The 15353-nt window shown below is 42.7% G+C and overlaps 2 protein-coding genes across 7 annotated transcripts in view; one reads left to right on the top strand and one right to left on the bottom strand.

Moving 5' to 3' along the window:
- The window catches only part of Ppat (phosphoribosyl pyrophosphate amidotransferase), a 34401-nt gene extending 19957 nt beyond the window's left edge, over positions 1–14444 (bottom strand). Inside the window, exon 1 of one of the 2 annotated variants that reach the window (NM_057198.2) lies at positions 13757–14444. In NM_057198.2, the coding sequence (NP_476546.1) occupies positions 13757–13884 (128 nt within the window). In that variant the 5' untranslated portion in view covers positions 13885–14444. The remainder of the gene's footprint in view (positions 1–13756) is intronic. The other variant, XM_039091566.2, reaches the window with a different exon arrangement.
- Positions 1–15353, top strand: part of Paics (phosphoribosylaminoimidazole carboxylase and phosphoribosylaminoimidazolesuccinocarboxamide synthase) — a 33489-nt gene that overhangs the window by 2390 nt on the left and 15746 nt on the right. Inside the window, exons 2-5 of one of the 5 annotated variants that reach the window (XM_063272816.1) lie at positions 6731–7105; positions 7528–7593; positions 10220–10344; positions 14569–14635. In XM_063272816.1, the coding sequence (XP_063128886.1) occupies positions 6731–7105; positions 7528–7593; positions 10220–10344; positions 14569–14635 (633 nt within the window). Of the gene's footprint in view, positions 1–6730; positions 7106–7527; positions 7594–10219; positions 10345–13984; positions 14188–14418; positions 14463–14568; positions 14636–15353 lie in introns of those variants that run through there. The other 4 variants (XM_006250853.5, XM_006250854.3, XM_006250852.4 and 1 more) reach the window with 4 other exon arrangements.

Below are 15353 nucleotides of genomic sequence, written 5' to 3'. Positions count from 1 at the left end.
ACACCCAGCACAGCTTTCTAGGGGTCTAGCAAGGTGAAGGGAAATTTACATCTAAAGTAAATCCACAAGGAAGTCAAGTACGTTTTAATGACTTGCAATCCCTTACTGAAGCTAGCTCATGCCTGTGCCTTAAGAGAAAAGCCTACACTCGCTATCTTCTCACCTCCAATGAGAAGGTGACTCAGACTGTATCTGCCCATGCATTTTGCCTGATTACACAACCCACGAGTGCGGTTCTCTCTCTGGCTGATGCAGGTATCTGCACGTCAATAGTGAAAGCTCTAATAATTCAACTTTTACTCCCAACAGCAGCAAACAAAGGAGGGAAAAAACTTACACGGCACCTAGAGGGGACAGTAAGAAATAAAAGGATATTTGAACAAATCGTGAGCAGGCTTCAAAACATGGGAAGAGAAAGAGACTGGAAGCCATGCAGAATAAAGTACAAAAACCTAAAACATGAATACAAGACTGTAAGAACAGCCCAAGACCCAGGCATCACTGGGAATAGGACATTTTTTAATGAGTCGAATGCCGTTCTGGGAAATAGCAAGACAGAAAAATTCACCAAACAAGACGAAACAAAACAAAAACCATGAATTCCAAGATGGGGACAAACCTCACAATGTGCCCATGTAGAAATGGAAACAGATCAGACATGTAGAGAGGAGAGGGAAAGTACTCTTTTTTAGAAAATTTTTTTTATTTATTTTATATAAGTACACTGTATCTGTCTTCAGCCACACCAGAAGAGGGCATCGGATCCCTTTACAGATGGTTGTGAGCCACCATGTGGTTGCTGGGAATTGAACTCAGGACCTCTGGAAGAGCAGTCAGTGCTCTTAACCACTGAGCCATGTCTCCAGCCCGGAAAAGTACTCTTAACATGCTGTCACATCATGAAGGGGTTGGTTCAGCTACAGAAGATGAATAAAATCTGCATTAAATAGGTTTCATTAAATGTTATTCATTTGAGTTATTTTGCACATATGCTACACAGGGGTGCATGGAAGAAGGGGCATGTGTCCCAACGCACGTTTGGAAGTCAGAACAACGCTATAGAATGTGTGTGTTTTCTATTTTTACACTCCACAGAGTGAGTTTAGGTTGCCAGGCATGCATACCACTCACCCACTGAACCATCAGGTGGGCCCTTTGCTGAATTCATAAAATGGATTTAAAATGGATTTGTTCTCCCCCAAGATGTTAAAAGAAAAAAAAAAACATAATTACAAAGAAGAAATAAAGTAGCATTTTGGGAACAAGTCTCAAAATAGATGACGTCCTCAAAAAGCCAGTAGGCAACCTTAGATCACAGAAGGTTAAGTTTTCACACCAACTGCATAAAACAGCAAATCTAAAATTGGCAGTCAAGACATCGTTAGAGGTGGGTGAGGTCTTCTGTGAAATGTGAAGCCCTTTAAAAATAAATGTAGTTCAAATGACAGAGATACAGTGCACACAAACAGGTAACAAGAAAGGAACTGGACCAGGAGCCAGGAATCTAAGTTCTAAGTCAGCCTCTGGGATGGAACGCTGACACAGCCTAGTACACAGACTTTTGTCTAAAATGGGAGGTACAGGCAAGGTGGCCATGAAGACCTGTACAATGTACTTCCCTAAAGATTTTGTGGCTTAAATACTGCAACCTTACAGTGTGCACCTAAAGAAACGCGGAGGGAATAGCAGTTAGGACGGAAACTTTCAAGGAAGTAGAAAAAACAAGTATGCTAGGTATTTCTGCAGCTGTTTTCACTAAAACAATGTGAGCTGTCTACTGATAAAGTTGCCCACAGGCAGGGCAGTGATCAGTCAAGGTTGAGAGGGGTAGGTGGAATCTGTGTCACAAGACTTAGAAATTAACATATGCTCAATACCCACCAGTAACCTTCGGTAAAAGGAACTCGAAGTCAAGGAATCTAAAAGCAAAGGCTCACTGAGTTTTAGTGAATTTAAAGTGAAATTCTGAAAGGGAGTAAAGGTTAAGACAAAAACTGCCTATCTCTTTATGTTCTTACAGTCGCTGCTGGAGAAGTCACTAGAGATGACTCAGTAAGCATTATATCAGAAGACAGCTTTTCAAATGTAAGACACTGTCTTGAACCAAGTAAAATGCTCTGTTTACAAGTGAAGGATAAAATACGATGTTATTATAGGGTACTGCTATAAATTTAATTATCCCACCTCAGTTCCCAGAAAATCCTTATATTGGAGCCTTAACTCCCATGGTATTTGTGGGAATGGCTCTGGAGAACAATTTGCATGGGGTCATGAGAGGGAGACTTTCGAGATGTTTTATAAGAACCTAGGATGCTATTTAGGATATAACATTATGTGAAAGGTTATCACTCTTAGTTATGAAGTATATGGACGGGAGGGGAAAGCAACAAGAACAAGGTAACTTTCTGTTGGCTGCTGTTCTTAAAGTGTAGAGGGAACAGAGTCATCGGAGAACTGATTTAAAATTTAAATCATTTTCTCCAGCACCAGAAACACTGAGACCAGGGGACACAGGATGCATGTTGAATGTGAGAATTACTGCCTTGTAGCAAACCTCTTCCACTCAAACCACAGGGCTACAGGAGAAAGGTTCACACAGCCCTGGAAAGGAGAAAGGCCAGTGATGACTTACAAGCAAAGCCATACAGCCTAGTAGCCCTTTTCCTCTGGTTTACTAGACAAGATGTTCTGTGCTTCATAGGTTTGGGGTGGGGTGGAAGTGCGATCACTTAACAATCAGATTACAGTTTTTAATAAGAAAAAGTTGGGGCTGGGGATTTAGCTCAGTGGTAGAGCGCTTACCTAGGAAGCGCAAGGCCCTGGGTTCGGTCCCCAGCTCCGAAAAAAAGAACCAAAAAAAAAAAAAAAAAAAAAAGAAAAAAAAGAAAAAGTCCTATGGGGGGAAAATTAGGTGGTATTAGAGCTGGGAGTAGAGTTCAATGTTAGAATGCCCGTCTGGTTAATTTTGTAACTAGAGTTATATGATTTACATGAACTCTGATACACCTATGTGATGCAAATACAAAGGTACATCTTACCCTTCTGATGGGTTAATCCCCAGTCCTAACATTTTCCTTTCTTACTTTAAAGTAAATTATAAATCTCTCTTCATTGTTAGAGGTAGGGCTGCAATTCCTCCTGGGTTGCCAATAACTAATTAAATCCTAAGCTCGGGGTTGGGGATTTAGCTCAGTGGTAGTGCGCTTCCCTAGCAAGTGCAAGGCCCTGGGTTCGGTCCCCAGCTCCGGGGAAGCTCCAGCTCAAGTTCCTGGAGATTTTGGTCTAGCACAGTGGTTCCCAACCTGTGTGCAACAAGCTCCAAAAATATTTGTATTACGATTCATAAAGGGGGCAAAATTACAGTTATGGAGTAGCAACAAAAATTCTACAGTTGGGGGTCAGCACAACACGAATAGCATTACAGGGTCACAGCGTTAGGAAGGTTGAAAGTTCCAGGGCTAACTAACCCTCTGGAATTCAGCTCAGCACCTACACTCTTAAGCACAGCTGTGTTGAGAATCACAGCGAGGTTGCCGTGCTCAGACAATGTGACCAGCACACAGTATGACAGATCACAGAGAACAGCACACAAGCACCAATTAAGATTCCACTCAGAAGAAAAATTAGCCAATTCTAGCGCGTTATCGCTTAAAACACGTGCACATGCAGCGAGAGAAAGCACCCAGTAACAAGTATCTTGAAACTCTCAGACAACTCCAGTTACAAAAGATACCAGACAGAATTACTGTTATCTCAAACTGAAATATCCACATTCATGACGGAGGAACTCCCAATTCTTCCTGTGGTAACCACTGTTCCAGTCTGTTCTCATCAATGTGACTACCCATGCACGCAGTGTTACAGAAGGATCTATCTCTTCACTTAGCATAACGTCTTTCATTAGGTTCGTGTGTGTTAGGACAAATCTGTGCTATCATCTGCATACTTAGTTACTCGGATCACTTGGGTTCTTTCTGCCTCTTGGCTATTTTGAACAACGCTGCAGTGAAGAACAAGGGTACACAAAAGCCTTGGTTTATAAAGGAGCTTGCATATACAGCTTATCCAGGGCAAGTACTTTATGTTGAACCCGTTTTCAACTCTGGGGTATAAGTATTGCAGCCGAACCATCTTATCTTTCCACTACGATCTTTAAAAGTCTACCAGTTTACAGTGATTTAAACAGATGTCCAGACATGCACGAGGCCTGGAGATCACTTGGCACGAAAACCTAGCAAACCTGGAGATGAGGGCCCACTACTAAAAACGCTGCCGAGTAATCTCTCTCCTCCCACCCTATGGCTGCTCTACACCAGTATGTGTTAAGGTCACTTACTAGTTTACAAAGATAACCTCTTAACAATTGATTTCATTAAAGTGTTGGAAAATAACCATATTCTCTTTCATATCTGAGCCTTTATATGTAAGAAAATTTTAAACAGAAGTTTTTCATGGACAGGAAGAGATATTTACTTCTCTTCAAAAGCCTGTGCCAACAACCTACTATCCTAGCATTTAAGGCTTGGTACAGTGACCAGGTATAGCTGGCCATTACTAAAGTTTGCAATAAGAAAATCAGTCCTTGAGGAGGGTTCAAGGGACATTTGCTATGCAAAGGGCAGCACGGAAATCTGTAGTGTCCTGACACAGGCACGCTCGGTTTGCTCAGTTCAAGTCAGATAACCAACACCTTACCTTTATTTTAGCTATCTTAATGTAAACAAGTTGGTTTTTTTTTTTATTTCAAGCTTTGATAATTTTCTTCTCACACTGGAAAACAACATCCACATACAAATGCACCACAGAAATCCTTCTCTCGTTTTCCAGAGAACATGCTCTAATTAATTAATTGAGGGTCTAATTAAATGTGTTTGTTTATAGAGGGTTTCATGTAGCTCAGGTGGGCCTCTAACTCCCTCTGTAGCTGAGGATGACTTTGGACTCCTGATTCATCTCATTACTACTCATATGGTGTGCACATCGATGTTTTGTTTTTGCATACATGGAAGTGACTTTTACTTGAACAACACCCCGAGGGCAGTGTTACCATGCTATATAGAGCTTCTAAAGGTTAGGTGCTTTGTTGAACCTCAGAGAGAAATCAGATAACCTTCATTCAGGCATGACTTGCAGACGCTGTTGATAGTGAGTCCAATGTTACTGAATCTACATGAAGCAGAAACACACAAGAGTTATATACTGACCTATGGCAAGAAGTATCCTAATCAAAGCCTTCCAGGAGTCTAACTCTGTATGTTCCCTGGGGGGGAAATGGTTCACTACTCATGTCAGTTTTACACAGTGAGAATTGCTAAGAATGAGAATTGCAGGGTGTGGGTGGCACATGCTTTTAGTCCCAGCACTCATGAGGCAGAAGCAAGTCAGAAGTCTTGAGTTCAAGGCCAGCCTGGTCAACAAAGCAAGTTCCAGGGCAGCCAAAGCTACATAGGGAGATCCTGTCTCAAAGAGAGGAGAGGGACTAAAGTGTATGTATCTTACTGAGTGGCTCTACATGACTCCAGAATGCAGTCTATCATTCGAGGGTTGATGCTGTCACAATCTAAACTTCATCTTGGGGTCACTGTGGAAATATGTCCTTAATGAGCTCTGGGCTCTGGCTTGAGGAAGCTCTCCTCATACCCACTATTGCATATACTTACAGGTCTCCTAACTATTTAGGCTCACTGGCTTATTAATACAAATTTCTTTCTAGTTCAAAATTCAATTTTGTAAACATCTAAATATTGTTCAACGTATTTTGTTACACAGTGCACTATTTTTAAAATACTGTCCCAAGTATAGCGAGTCCTATCAGAGCCTGCTACACTTCCATTCAGAGTACCAACACAGGAGTAGCTGTGCTCTATACCCAGGGTGCGAACGACTGACCTGGAGACATCTCCTACGTGTACAGCACACCAGATAACCCCATGACACTTACTGGGCTTAGGACTAGCAGCTCGTGAAAATATTTATTTATATTCTTGGGGAATATAGAATAGTTTCAACATGAAAACTGTTAAAGTTACTAAAGTGATCTCCTGTCTTCACTATCAACTATACTAAGGAGCATCCTTATTTACCATGAAGATCAAATGAGAATGCTCTTAGGTGCTAAACAGACAGACTTGGTCTGAAAATACTATCTCAGCCCCAAGTTCAACATACTGCCTCGCAGTTTAATGCGGGACACTTGAAGATGCTGAAGGAGGCGGTCCCAACATAGCCGCCTTAGAATGTGGTTGACAAAGGCACACCTCCTCAGTCAAGGTTATGTTTTGGAAGAGAGAATTCTGCCCCATAGTGGGGCTCAGCACAACCTTCAACTGAAAGAACAAATTACATTCAAACTGCAACTCTGTTTTCTACCAGAGGAAAATACCATGAACAGTCAGGGTCCGGGTGGCTAGATTTTAAGTGTTCTTTTCACATTTTCAGTCTAGTATGTGCTGTTGAAAGCTAGACCTCTATTATGTATTCCTCAGAGCTTTCTTATTATACCTAAGTTGGTACAGAGTATGAGAGGTGAAAGACAATGTCTATTCCCATTTCTTACCAAAAGAAATTAGTAAATAATATACTTTATAATTGTAAAAATCCTGTGAAAACTGATTAACCGAAAGCAGCTATCTCAGGTGGCAGTCTGCCTTGTTTCCAGACTGACTGTAGAGTTATGAGAACACAAGAACTGTTAACATGTGTGAATAACCGAAAGCCTGTTGGTTCACAGGTAATCGTATTCCCTTGGAAGGTGCTGAAAGTCACACACACACTGTGACATCAAATGACCCAGGAGCTGGAAGGCACCAGCCTGAAAACGAGGTCACAGCACTGGTACAAATATGGCATGGTGAAAGAGTCAGGCAAACGCCTGAAGAGACCACCAGAAACAAAGGGACATCGGAGGAAACTGCCCAGAGACCTATCCAGTTTGGGATAGACAGAGACTGGAAACAATGTCATGATGCCACGCATAAAACTCCAAACCGTGAACAAAGAGTTTTACAGAAGACAAATGATAGCCCTTGGAGAAAACGGAGATTTCATGATGAAACTGACTGCATCCTAAAAAGCAGGACTCCTGGAATTACCAAACGGAAACACGGTAAGCTTGGCAATGACTTTAACATAAGAACTTAGGCACTTTCCTCTTTGTATTTAAGCTACCAAGAAAAAAAATAGTCTTTTAGGGGTTGGGGATTTAGCTCAGTGGTAGAGCGTTTGCCTAGCAAGCACAAGACCCTGGGTTTGGTCTCCAGCTCCAAAAAAAAAAAAAAAAAAGAAAAAGAAAAGAAGAAAAAGAAAGAAAAATAGTCTTTTAAAAACAAAGTCCACACACCACCATTATTTATTCAACTGACTAAAATATATTTCTAACTTCAATTTCTTTCTAGGCCCTGACCAAAATACTCCTAATTCTTCAACTCATTAATTTTTCTAATCACTTCAGTATTCCTAGTTTAATATACTGGAAAGTTAACACATACTGCAAGGCACCACACACTGATTTTCTAATGCTTGTTTAAGAATCACCTGAAGGTCACTTTGGAAGCCTTGGAACTGGGAGCAACAAGAGAAAAGCACAGGAAGGCGGTAAGAGCCTGGGAAATGCCAGGGCCTTTTTTCTATGAAGAACTTTTGTTGCATTTTCCTGATAACAGAGATATTTAGCCCCGTCCCTGACAAACTAGACTAAATACAGTCTGTGGACTGAGTAGAGAATGCTGAGAAATTAGTTCACATTAAGAGTAAGAGGAACTCAAAGTCACTGGATTCGTTCCCAGTCAGGTAAGTGTAATAACCACGCCCCTTCAATTACACTTAGTTACATAAAAGGAATGGGGCCCACAAATTAAAAAGCTATAAAATTTGGTTTTCTCAAAGGATAGGTAATAATCGGTATACTGTTTTAATAATTATAAAGATAAGCCAAACTCTGAAGTCTTTTTAGAATTATACAAATTAAAACCCTGAAATGAACCAGCGATCCAGATGTCACAACTCATTTCCTTGTAAGCCCAGTACTTGGGAGCCTAAGGGGAGACCTGAGTGAGGCAGAGGTCATCCAAGGATACATAATAGAGCTCCAGGCTAGCCTGGGATAGAGTGAGAGACCCTGTCTTAAAAAGTCAAAGTATGAGCTAACCAGATACTAGAAGAGAAAGTTCAATGCAATATAGAAGACACACAAATATGCTGACATTCAAGTTCCTTATATAAAAGGCACAATATTTCTTTTTTTAAAAAAATTTTTTAAAGATTTACTTATTTATTATATGTGAGTACACTGTGGCTATCTTCAGACACACCAGAAGAGGGCATCAGATCTCATTACAGGTGGTTGTGAGCCACCATGTGGTTGCTGGGATTTGAACTCAGAACCTCTGGAAGAGCAGTCAGTACTCTTAACCGCTGAGCCATCTCTCCAGCCCAAAAGGCACAATATTTCTATATAAGCTACACATCTCCTCCTGTATATTTTAAACATCTCACTGCTGTTAGATAATATCTAATACAATGTAACTGCTGTGAAACAGTCACACTGTATTGTTTAAAAAGCAATGGCAAGAAAGCCTTTTTATTATTCAGTACAGCTAGTTTAAAAAAATTCCTTTCAGTATTTATGGATTGAAACCATGGCTACAGAAGGCATGTAGACAGATGGCTGACTATATACAGGAATGTGCACAAGACTAAACTGAGTTCTATTCTCTGCTCCTAATTAGATAGCCCAATCTTGTGACCATCACCCAAATCATCATTCAGAACGTTAAGAAGGATCAAAAGTTCAAAGCCAGCCTTGATGACACAGCAAAAAAAATATGATACCAACAAAACCAAGAATTCTATATGCCCTTACAAACCTGCTAGCTTTTAGCTCCATCCCAAAAGACCATCACTAATCCATCTACCATCATAGTTTAGCTTAACACTTGTACTCGCCCCTGCCCTCAATATGAACTTTAAATGTCAAGTTCTTCTCATGCAGTCATGCTTCTGAGATCCATTCCTAACTGTGCTTGTGTTGGGAATGTTTTGTGTAATACTCTGGAGCTGTCTATTCCATTCCATCACCCCCTCCCCCATATTATTCCAGTTTCCCCCCAGACTAAGGCCATTATGAGTAAGTGCGTGCCTGTCAATGAACATCTGTCTGCACCTCTGAGAGCATACCCATGGTGGATACAGCCGTATCCAGACTTGATTCCAGGCACTATTCTAAAGGGTTCGTAAGAATTTAGTCCAAACAAGCTACGACCTAGCTGTTGATCATTATGGCCAATTTAAATGCAGAAACTTGAGTTCCAGAGACTCCTGTGCTTCTGAACTAGTGAGTTAACACGCTTCTGTGAGGTCAGGAGTCACACTTGCCCTGTGTTCCCTACGGAAGGCCAGTCATTTAAAAGTACATCACGATCTCAGAACAGCACAGGACACCTGATGATAATGGCAGCGGGCAACTGTATTTGCTAGACCGTGCTTCTCATCATTGTAGTGCGTGGTTATTTATAGAGGCTTCTATGACGTAAAACAAGTGTGCTGGGTTACCCTGGCAGCAGCCTCCTACAGCTAATGTTTACCCAGTCTCTTGATGAACAAGATACCTTGTTGAGTGATTGACCCGCATCAAACAAGCTTGTACACCAAGAGCTATGATGTGATGTGCATAGCAACAAAATGGCCTAGTGATATAATTCTTGGATGGAATATATCCATATCCCACCTAACTGGCATGCAACGCAGTGGGGAGTAGAGGAAACTGAATCTCAACACGCACCCCGGCTCTGGTAATCAAGGGAGATGAAGAATCTTGCAGTACCATTTAATTTATAAAAAGTGGGTCAGATGAGCTGGCCCACCTTTAACCTCCAGTGAATGTCACGTGAGGAGATTGCTGGCTACTGGCTCAATACAGAAAAGCATCTTTCTGAGCTGATTAAATCTCAATACTAGAACCTTAAAGTACTTACCCGTAGCCCAAAAGATGACAAAACAGACCACAAGTCTATGAGTATCGTCCAAGACTAAGCTGGTGGTTTAGCTTCATTGTTACCACCAGCAGCCTTAATCCGGCGCCCCGCCAAAAGTTCATCTTCCCACCACACTGTGTTCCTCTGCACCCTTTGGGAAGAGGCCTGGGAATACTTACCTTGGAGGCTGTCTGAGTGTACCTCTCCCTATTGGCTGCTTTTCTGGTGATATTACACATTCTTTACAGAAACAATGTCTACACCTCTCAAGAAAATGTCTCCTGAGATCATTACAAACTGGTTTCCTCAAAGCTTAATAGATTTGGAAGGTTCTACAGGATGTTTCTTCCATCAGGACCCTCACCTTCATCAGGTAAACTTCACAAATGTTTAGAAGCCTAAAAATATGTAGTATTAGTCATTGGTTTTAATTTCTGCTCTGGAACAGGACCACTCACTGACACGCTCATTTCCTAAATAACAAAAAAAAAAAAACAAAACAAAAAAAAAAAACCCAAAAAAAACAAACAACAACAACAACAAAACAAACAAAAAACAAAAAAAAAAAACCAAACCACCTAACAATCTATTTTTCATTACTATTACAAAATACAGAAAGGTACCTTATACTTTTTTGGTTTTGGTTTCCTTTTGGTTTTTGAGACAGGGTTTCTCTGGCTGGCTGGCCTGGAACTCCCTCTGCATACCAACTCCATTCAAGAGATCCACCTGCCTCTGCCTCCCGAGAGCCGGGATCACAAGCATGTGTCATCGCGAGGCCCAGCTTAGGCACTTTTTTTCTTTTAAAAGGTTTGGGAGGCTCAAAGCCAATGTTTGGGAAGTCCCATCCGTTCAGTTTCTAGTGAGACTCTCAGTGTGTGTGACCATAGTAAAGGTCACGTGTAATGGTGAGGGAGGAAGACAGGGAGGGCATAGATGGGGCTCACTCTTTTATAGCATCTTGCTCTCACAGAGCTAAGTTCCTCAGTCAGACCACTCTTAACCCACAATCGAACCTTCCCGTGAACTCCATCTCTTAAAAGATACCACTACAGCACTGCCACACCGAGCATCACTTCCCACACACAAACCTTTAGAGAACAAACCATATCCATAAGCAGCTGATTGATGGGATAGTTTGAGTAACCTTTTAAAAAAAAAAAAATTTTAAATAAACAGGTCCAAACTGTTCTATCTCCATAAGATGGGATGGTGATTTAAAGATAAAAGTGAGTGACCAGAGATGTCTAGAACAGTTCAGACTTGTCTAGAATTGTTCAGAATCTCTGCAAATAACTAGACTCGATGCTTCCAAGCCCACATGGTCTCTGGTGATTTTATGACTCTTATGTGAGTACATCCTCATGTGAATGGTAATACTGGAGGCTTCTGAAGTAAGCCACTCCTCTCTTTGTATTGGTTTTTCCAGACAGAGAGGGTTTCTGTGTATTCCTGGCTGTCCTGGAACTCAGGAGATCCTCCTGCCTCTGCCTCCAAGTGCTAGGATTAAAGGAATGTGCCGCAGCCACTCTATCGTACCTCTCTTTTGAAGAAACGCCCCTTTAATTCTACTATACATTCACCTGTGATCACCTTTCCAGGTTTTAATAGTCCCATGTTCAGTGCAATATACATACATTAGTTCTTAGGCTGGTTATGTAACTTGGTGGACAGTGTGTGCTTAGTCCATGTGAGAAGGCCTCTGTGTAATCCTAAGCACACCATCCCTCAAAGTGTGTCCTTATTTTCTTTGGTCCTGACCTATGGTTTTAGGGTAACAGGCAACTATTATATCTTCTGGACATAATGGTATGGCATTCCACTGGTTTTTCAATTCAAGTTAATGCTACTGAATGATAAGAGATGCTCCTCTTATTTAAAATGTTGCACTGCCTAGATTTGTACTGAGATCTAGGTAAACCTTAATGTCATTCTTATTCAAGGAAAATCCTAAGTCTCTAGGTAGTATGTTTGTTCCCCCAGAAACTAGCTTATCACTGATGTTCAAAGGAAAAATACCAAACCAAGTCAAACCACTCCACAGTCCTATTTTTAACTCTAGTCTCCTAACAAAGCCTTGCTTAGTTTAGTTAAATAGTTATCCTAATAAAGTCCTCCCTCTTTTGGTAGACAAGTCTTGCTTTGTTTGCCAGCGCTGAGATTATACACTATACTATAAAATATAACCCATTGATACCACTAAGACACCTTATCTTTATTGTACTTACATTATCTAATCATACAGCTTTCTCATATAAAAGTATAGAAGCAAAATAACATAGGGACACGTGACTAAGTAAGTTGTAGCTTGTATATTTATTTCTTGAGACGGGGTCTCACTGTAGCTCTGGCTGGCCTGAGATTTGCTATGTAGCCTCAAAAACTCTAGAGATCAGTTTGCCCTTGCCTCTCCAGTGCTTTGAGCTGGAGGCATATGCCACAGCACCTGCCAACTTGTAGCTAATTTAAAAAGACAGACACCACATACAGTCCCCTCACCCCACCACACACACTCTCACTCTCTCAAAACAGTTCTTAAAAAAGCTTCTCTTTCTTCAGCCTCACATTTAAGGAGGGAGACAAATGAGACATGAGGGGAACTTTCTAAGTAACCGACCAAAATGTAAACACAGTTAAGAAAAAGATGGAGTCCCTAATCTGAGCTCTAAAATTCTCTAGATTCACTCCCACTGTTCCTAATGGGATACTCAAAACAACATTTAAAACATTATCCACTACTGCTCCTCAGAATCATTTAAATTTCTCTTTTGGGTTATATGCATAATCTTCTGACTAACCCCACATACTAAGGATTGAACCTACAGCTCCCACTGATCTAGGTAAGTCTACCAGTGAGCACATTCCCACCTCTTAGCTTTTTAAGATCATAATTGATTACATCACTTCCCCTCCCCCTTTCATCCTCCAAAATCATCCATATACCCTTCCTTTTTTCATTAGTTGTCACACGGGTGCGTAGTCCTAAGTACGTGAATTCAACCTGCTCAGTTTATAAACCTTTTCTCAAGATAGACGGACTCATTTTGTGTGATTCACCTCAGATGGTTTTAATGAATAAGGAGTATATAGAATGTGAAATGGAAATTCAAAGACTCCGGACTCTGGAAAATGCAAAAAGACAACTTCTAGGTTAAGTGTGGTTAAGGAAAAGGTAATCATTAGCGATGCATGTGGCACCCAAACTTGGACAATCTGACCAGTAGCTCTGCCCTTGCAAACAAAGCTTGCAAGCTGAAGACTCCGTGCACAAAACAAAACAACAAAAACAAAAAATAACAACAAAAGAAACTTCAAGTGCAGGTCCTTCAGCACCACCATCCTACAGAAGCTTATCTCTAGAACACTCAGTCTAGTTTCAAGATCTTAACGATCCCTTCCCAACCTGGCTAGTGTAAGCAAACTCCAGCATTAAAAAAAAAAAAAAAAAAAAAAAACCCGCGGGGAGAGATGCACATTCTTGGGGTTTACCAGTCAAGAGCATTCGGGAGGAATGCGACAGGCTACGTTAATGTCTATGCAGGCAAGACTTGCACCCCCACTTGGTCAATCTCCTGCGTAGGTACTGGTCCTGATTCCACAGATCCATCTACCCTAATCGTGACCCACCTTCCTAGTCTCCATCCACCCTCCTAGTCCTGATCCACCGTGTTCCTAGCCTGATCCACTCCTAGTCTTACGGTGCCCGCAGCACAGAGCTGGGAAGCGGCTCGTGGAACTGAGCAAATACTTGCCACTCCACCCCCACCCCTCATCCTGTTGCTCACCGGTGCTGAAGCCCCACGAGTCCCAGAGTGATCACATGTGGCACATCTAGCTGCGTGGGCCAGTCTCCAGAAGCGATGCACCCGAACACACCACATTCCTCACGGATCCCCGACTCCTCCAGTTCCATGGCGCCGCCGAAAGCACGTGGAGGGACCTGCTGCTGCGGCGTGGTCCAAGCGCCAACCAGCTGTCCGCTCCGCTATAGAGCGCCTCACAGGCTCGAGCTACAGACTGCCTCCTCCTTCCCCGCCGGCTAGTATCTCGCTACTGCGGCGGCGCCCTCCAGCTCCGGGCCAATCAGCTAGGACACGGGACGGGGGCGGAGCTATGGAGTCAAGGGACTGGGGTTAATTCTCCGCGGCAGAGGTCAGGATCGCTGCTTTTCCCTGCACGTGGGAGACTCCGTTATTTTCCCGCTCCCAAGGCGTAGGTGATGAGAGTAGCGTAGTTAATCGCGTTGGTCCCTCAGAAAGTCTGAGCCGTGCGTGTCCCTGGTCTCACGCCGTCCCCCGGCCATCAGGACTTGGTCCGATCCAACCCAGAAACCTCTCCGGCCGGCGGGGGCCCGCAGCCTGCGCGCCACTTTTCGCGGACTGCGGGGGAGGGGCCGCCGGAAGCGGGGTCGCGTCAGTACGCCTGCGTGGAGGGAAGCCTGGGGACGCGGTTCCTGCCCTGAGCAGCCAGCCGAGTGCTTTGGGTTCGCTGGTGGGTTGCAGGGCTGAACTTTTAATAGCTGCTTCGCTGGGGCGTGTCCGTGGGCCGCACCTCCCTTTTCCCGCCCTCTAGTCCTGTGATCTCTCTTGTTTTCCAGATCGCTGCTTCTTTTTCCCGCGCGGTCTGCTCCTCTAGTTCACCTAGGATAATGGCGACAGCTGAAGGTGAGTAACTTGCTTTCGGACCCGCTAGGGTGCCCCTAGCCCTCCGAAAGCTAGCAGGCTTGACGCAGACGCGTTTGGATCTTAGCCCTTCTGGCAAAGTGCGTGGTCGGCTTCCCCAAGACCGCGCCTGGGCCCTGGAGCCAGAACACGTGGTCCAAGCGCTTGGAGACGTGCGATAAACCACTAAGCACCCAGAGCCTCCCTAAATGCCCAAAACTGTTCCCGGGACTGGAGGAAAGTAGCAGAGCTGGAAGCTACTCTGGAGAAATGACCAGAAACTAACGAACGTGCCTAGAAACCTTGTAATAAGCAGATAAACAATCGGGGAAACCTAGCAGAATTTTTGTTTATACTGGTAAAGCTAATATGCCAATAATCTCCTTTGCTGTAAGCTTAGTAGTTTAAACTGTGAAAACAGGTCCCAAATTTTTGGTCAAGTGCTGCTTTGCAATCTCAGGAATTTGGGATTATGGGTGTGGGCTAGTAACAATTTCAGAGTGTGCCAAAATGGTTGGCAAAGTTTACTTTATCCACTTTTTAGTTGATAGGTTTATAGTTACATTACCATTTTGTCCTTGCATGGTAAGAGCCTCGGGAAAGGTGGTTCTTACCTTTTATACTAATAAAACACTGTCTTGGAACAACACAAGTTTCTAGGTTAATAATGAAGCAAATCGTGTGGGCGCCTCAACACATTTTTTCCCACCTATGAAAACCA

This window comes from Rattus norvegicus, chromosome 14 (assembly GCF_036323735.1).
Source record: "Rattus norvegicus strain BN/NHsdMcwi chromosome 14, GRCr8, whole genome shotgun sequence".
NCBI lineage: Eukaryota > Metazoa > Chordata > Mammalia > Rodentia > Muridae > Rattus > Rattus norvegicus.
The sequence above is the reverse complement of the archived record's forward strand: the minus strand, read 5'-3'. Positions and strand labels throughout refer to the sequence as shown.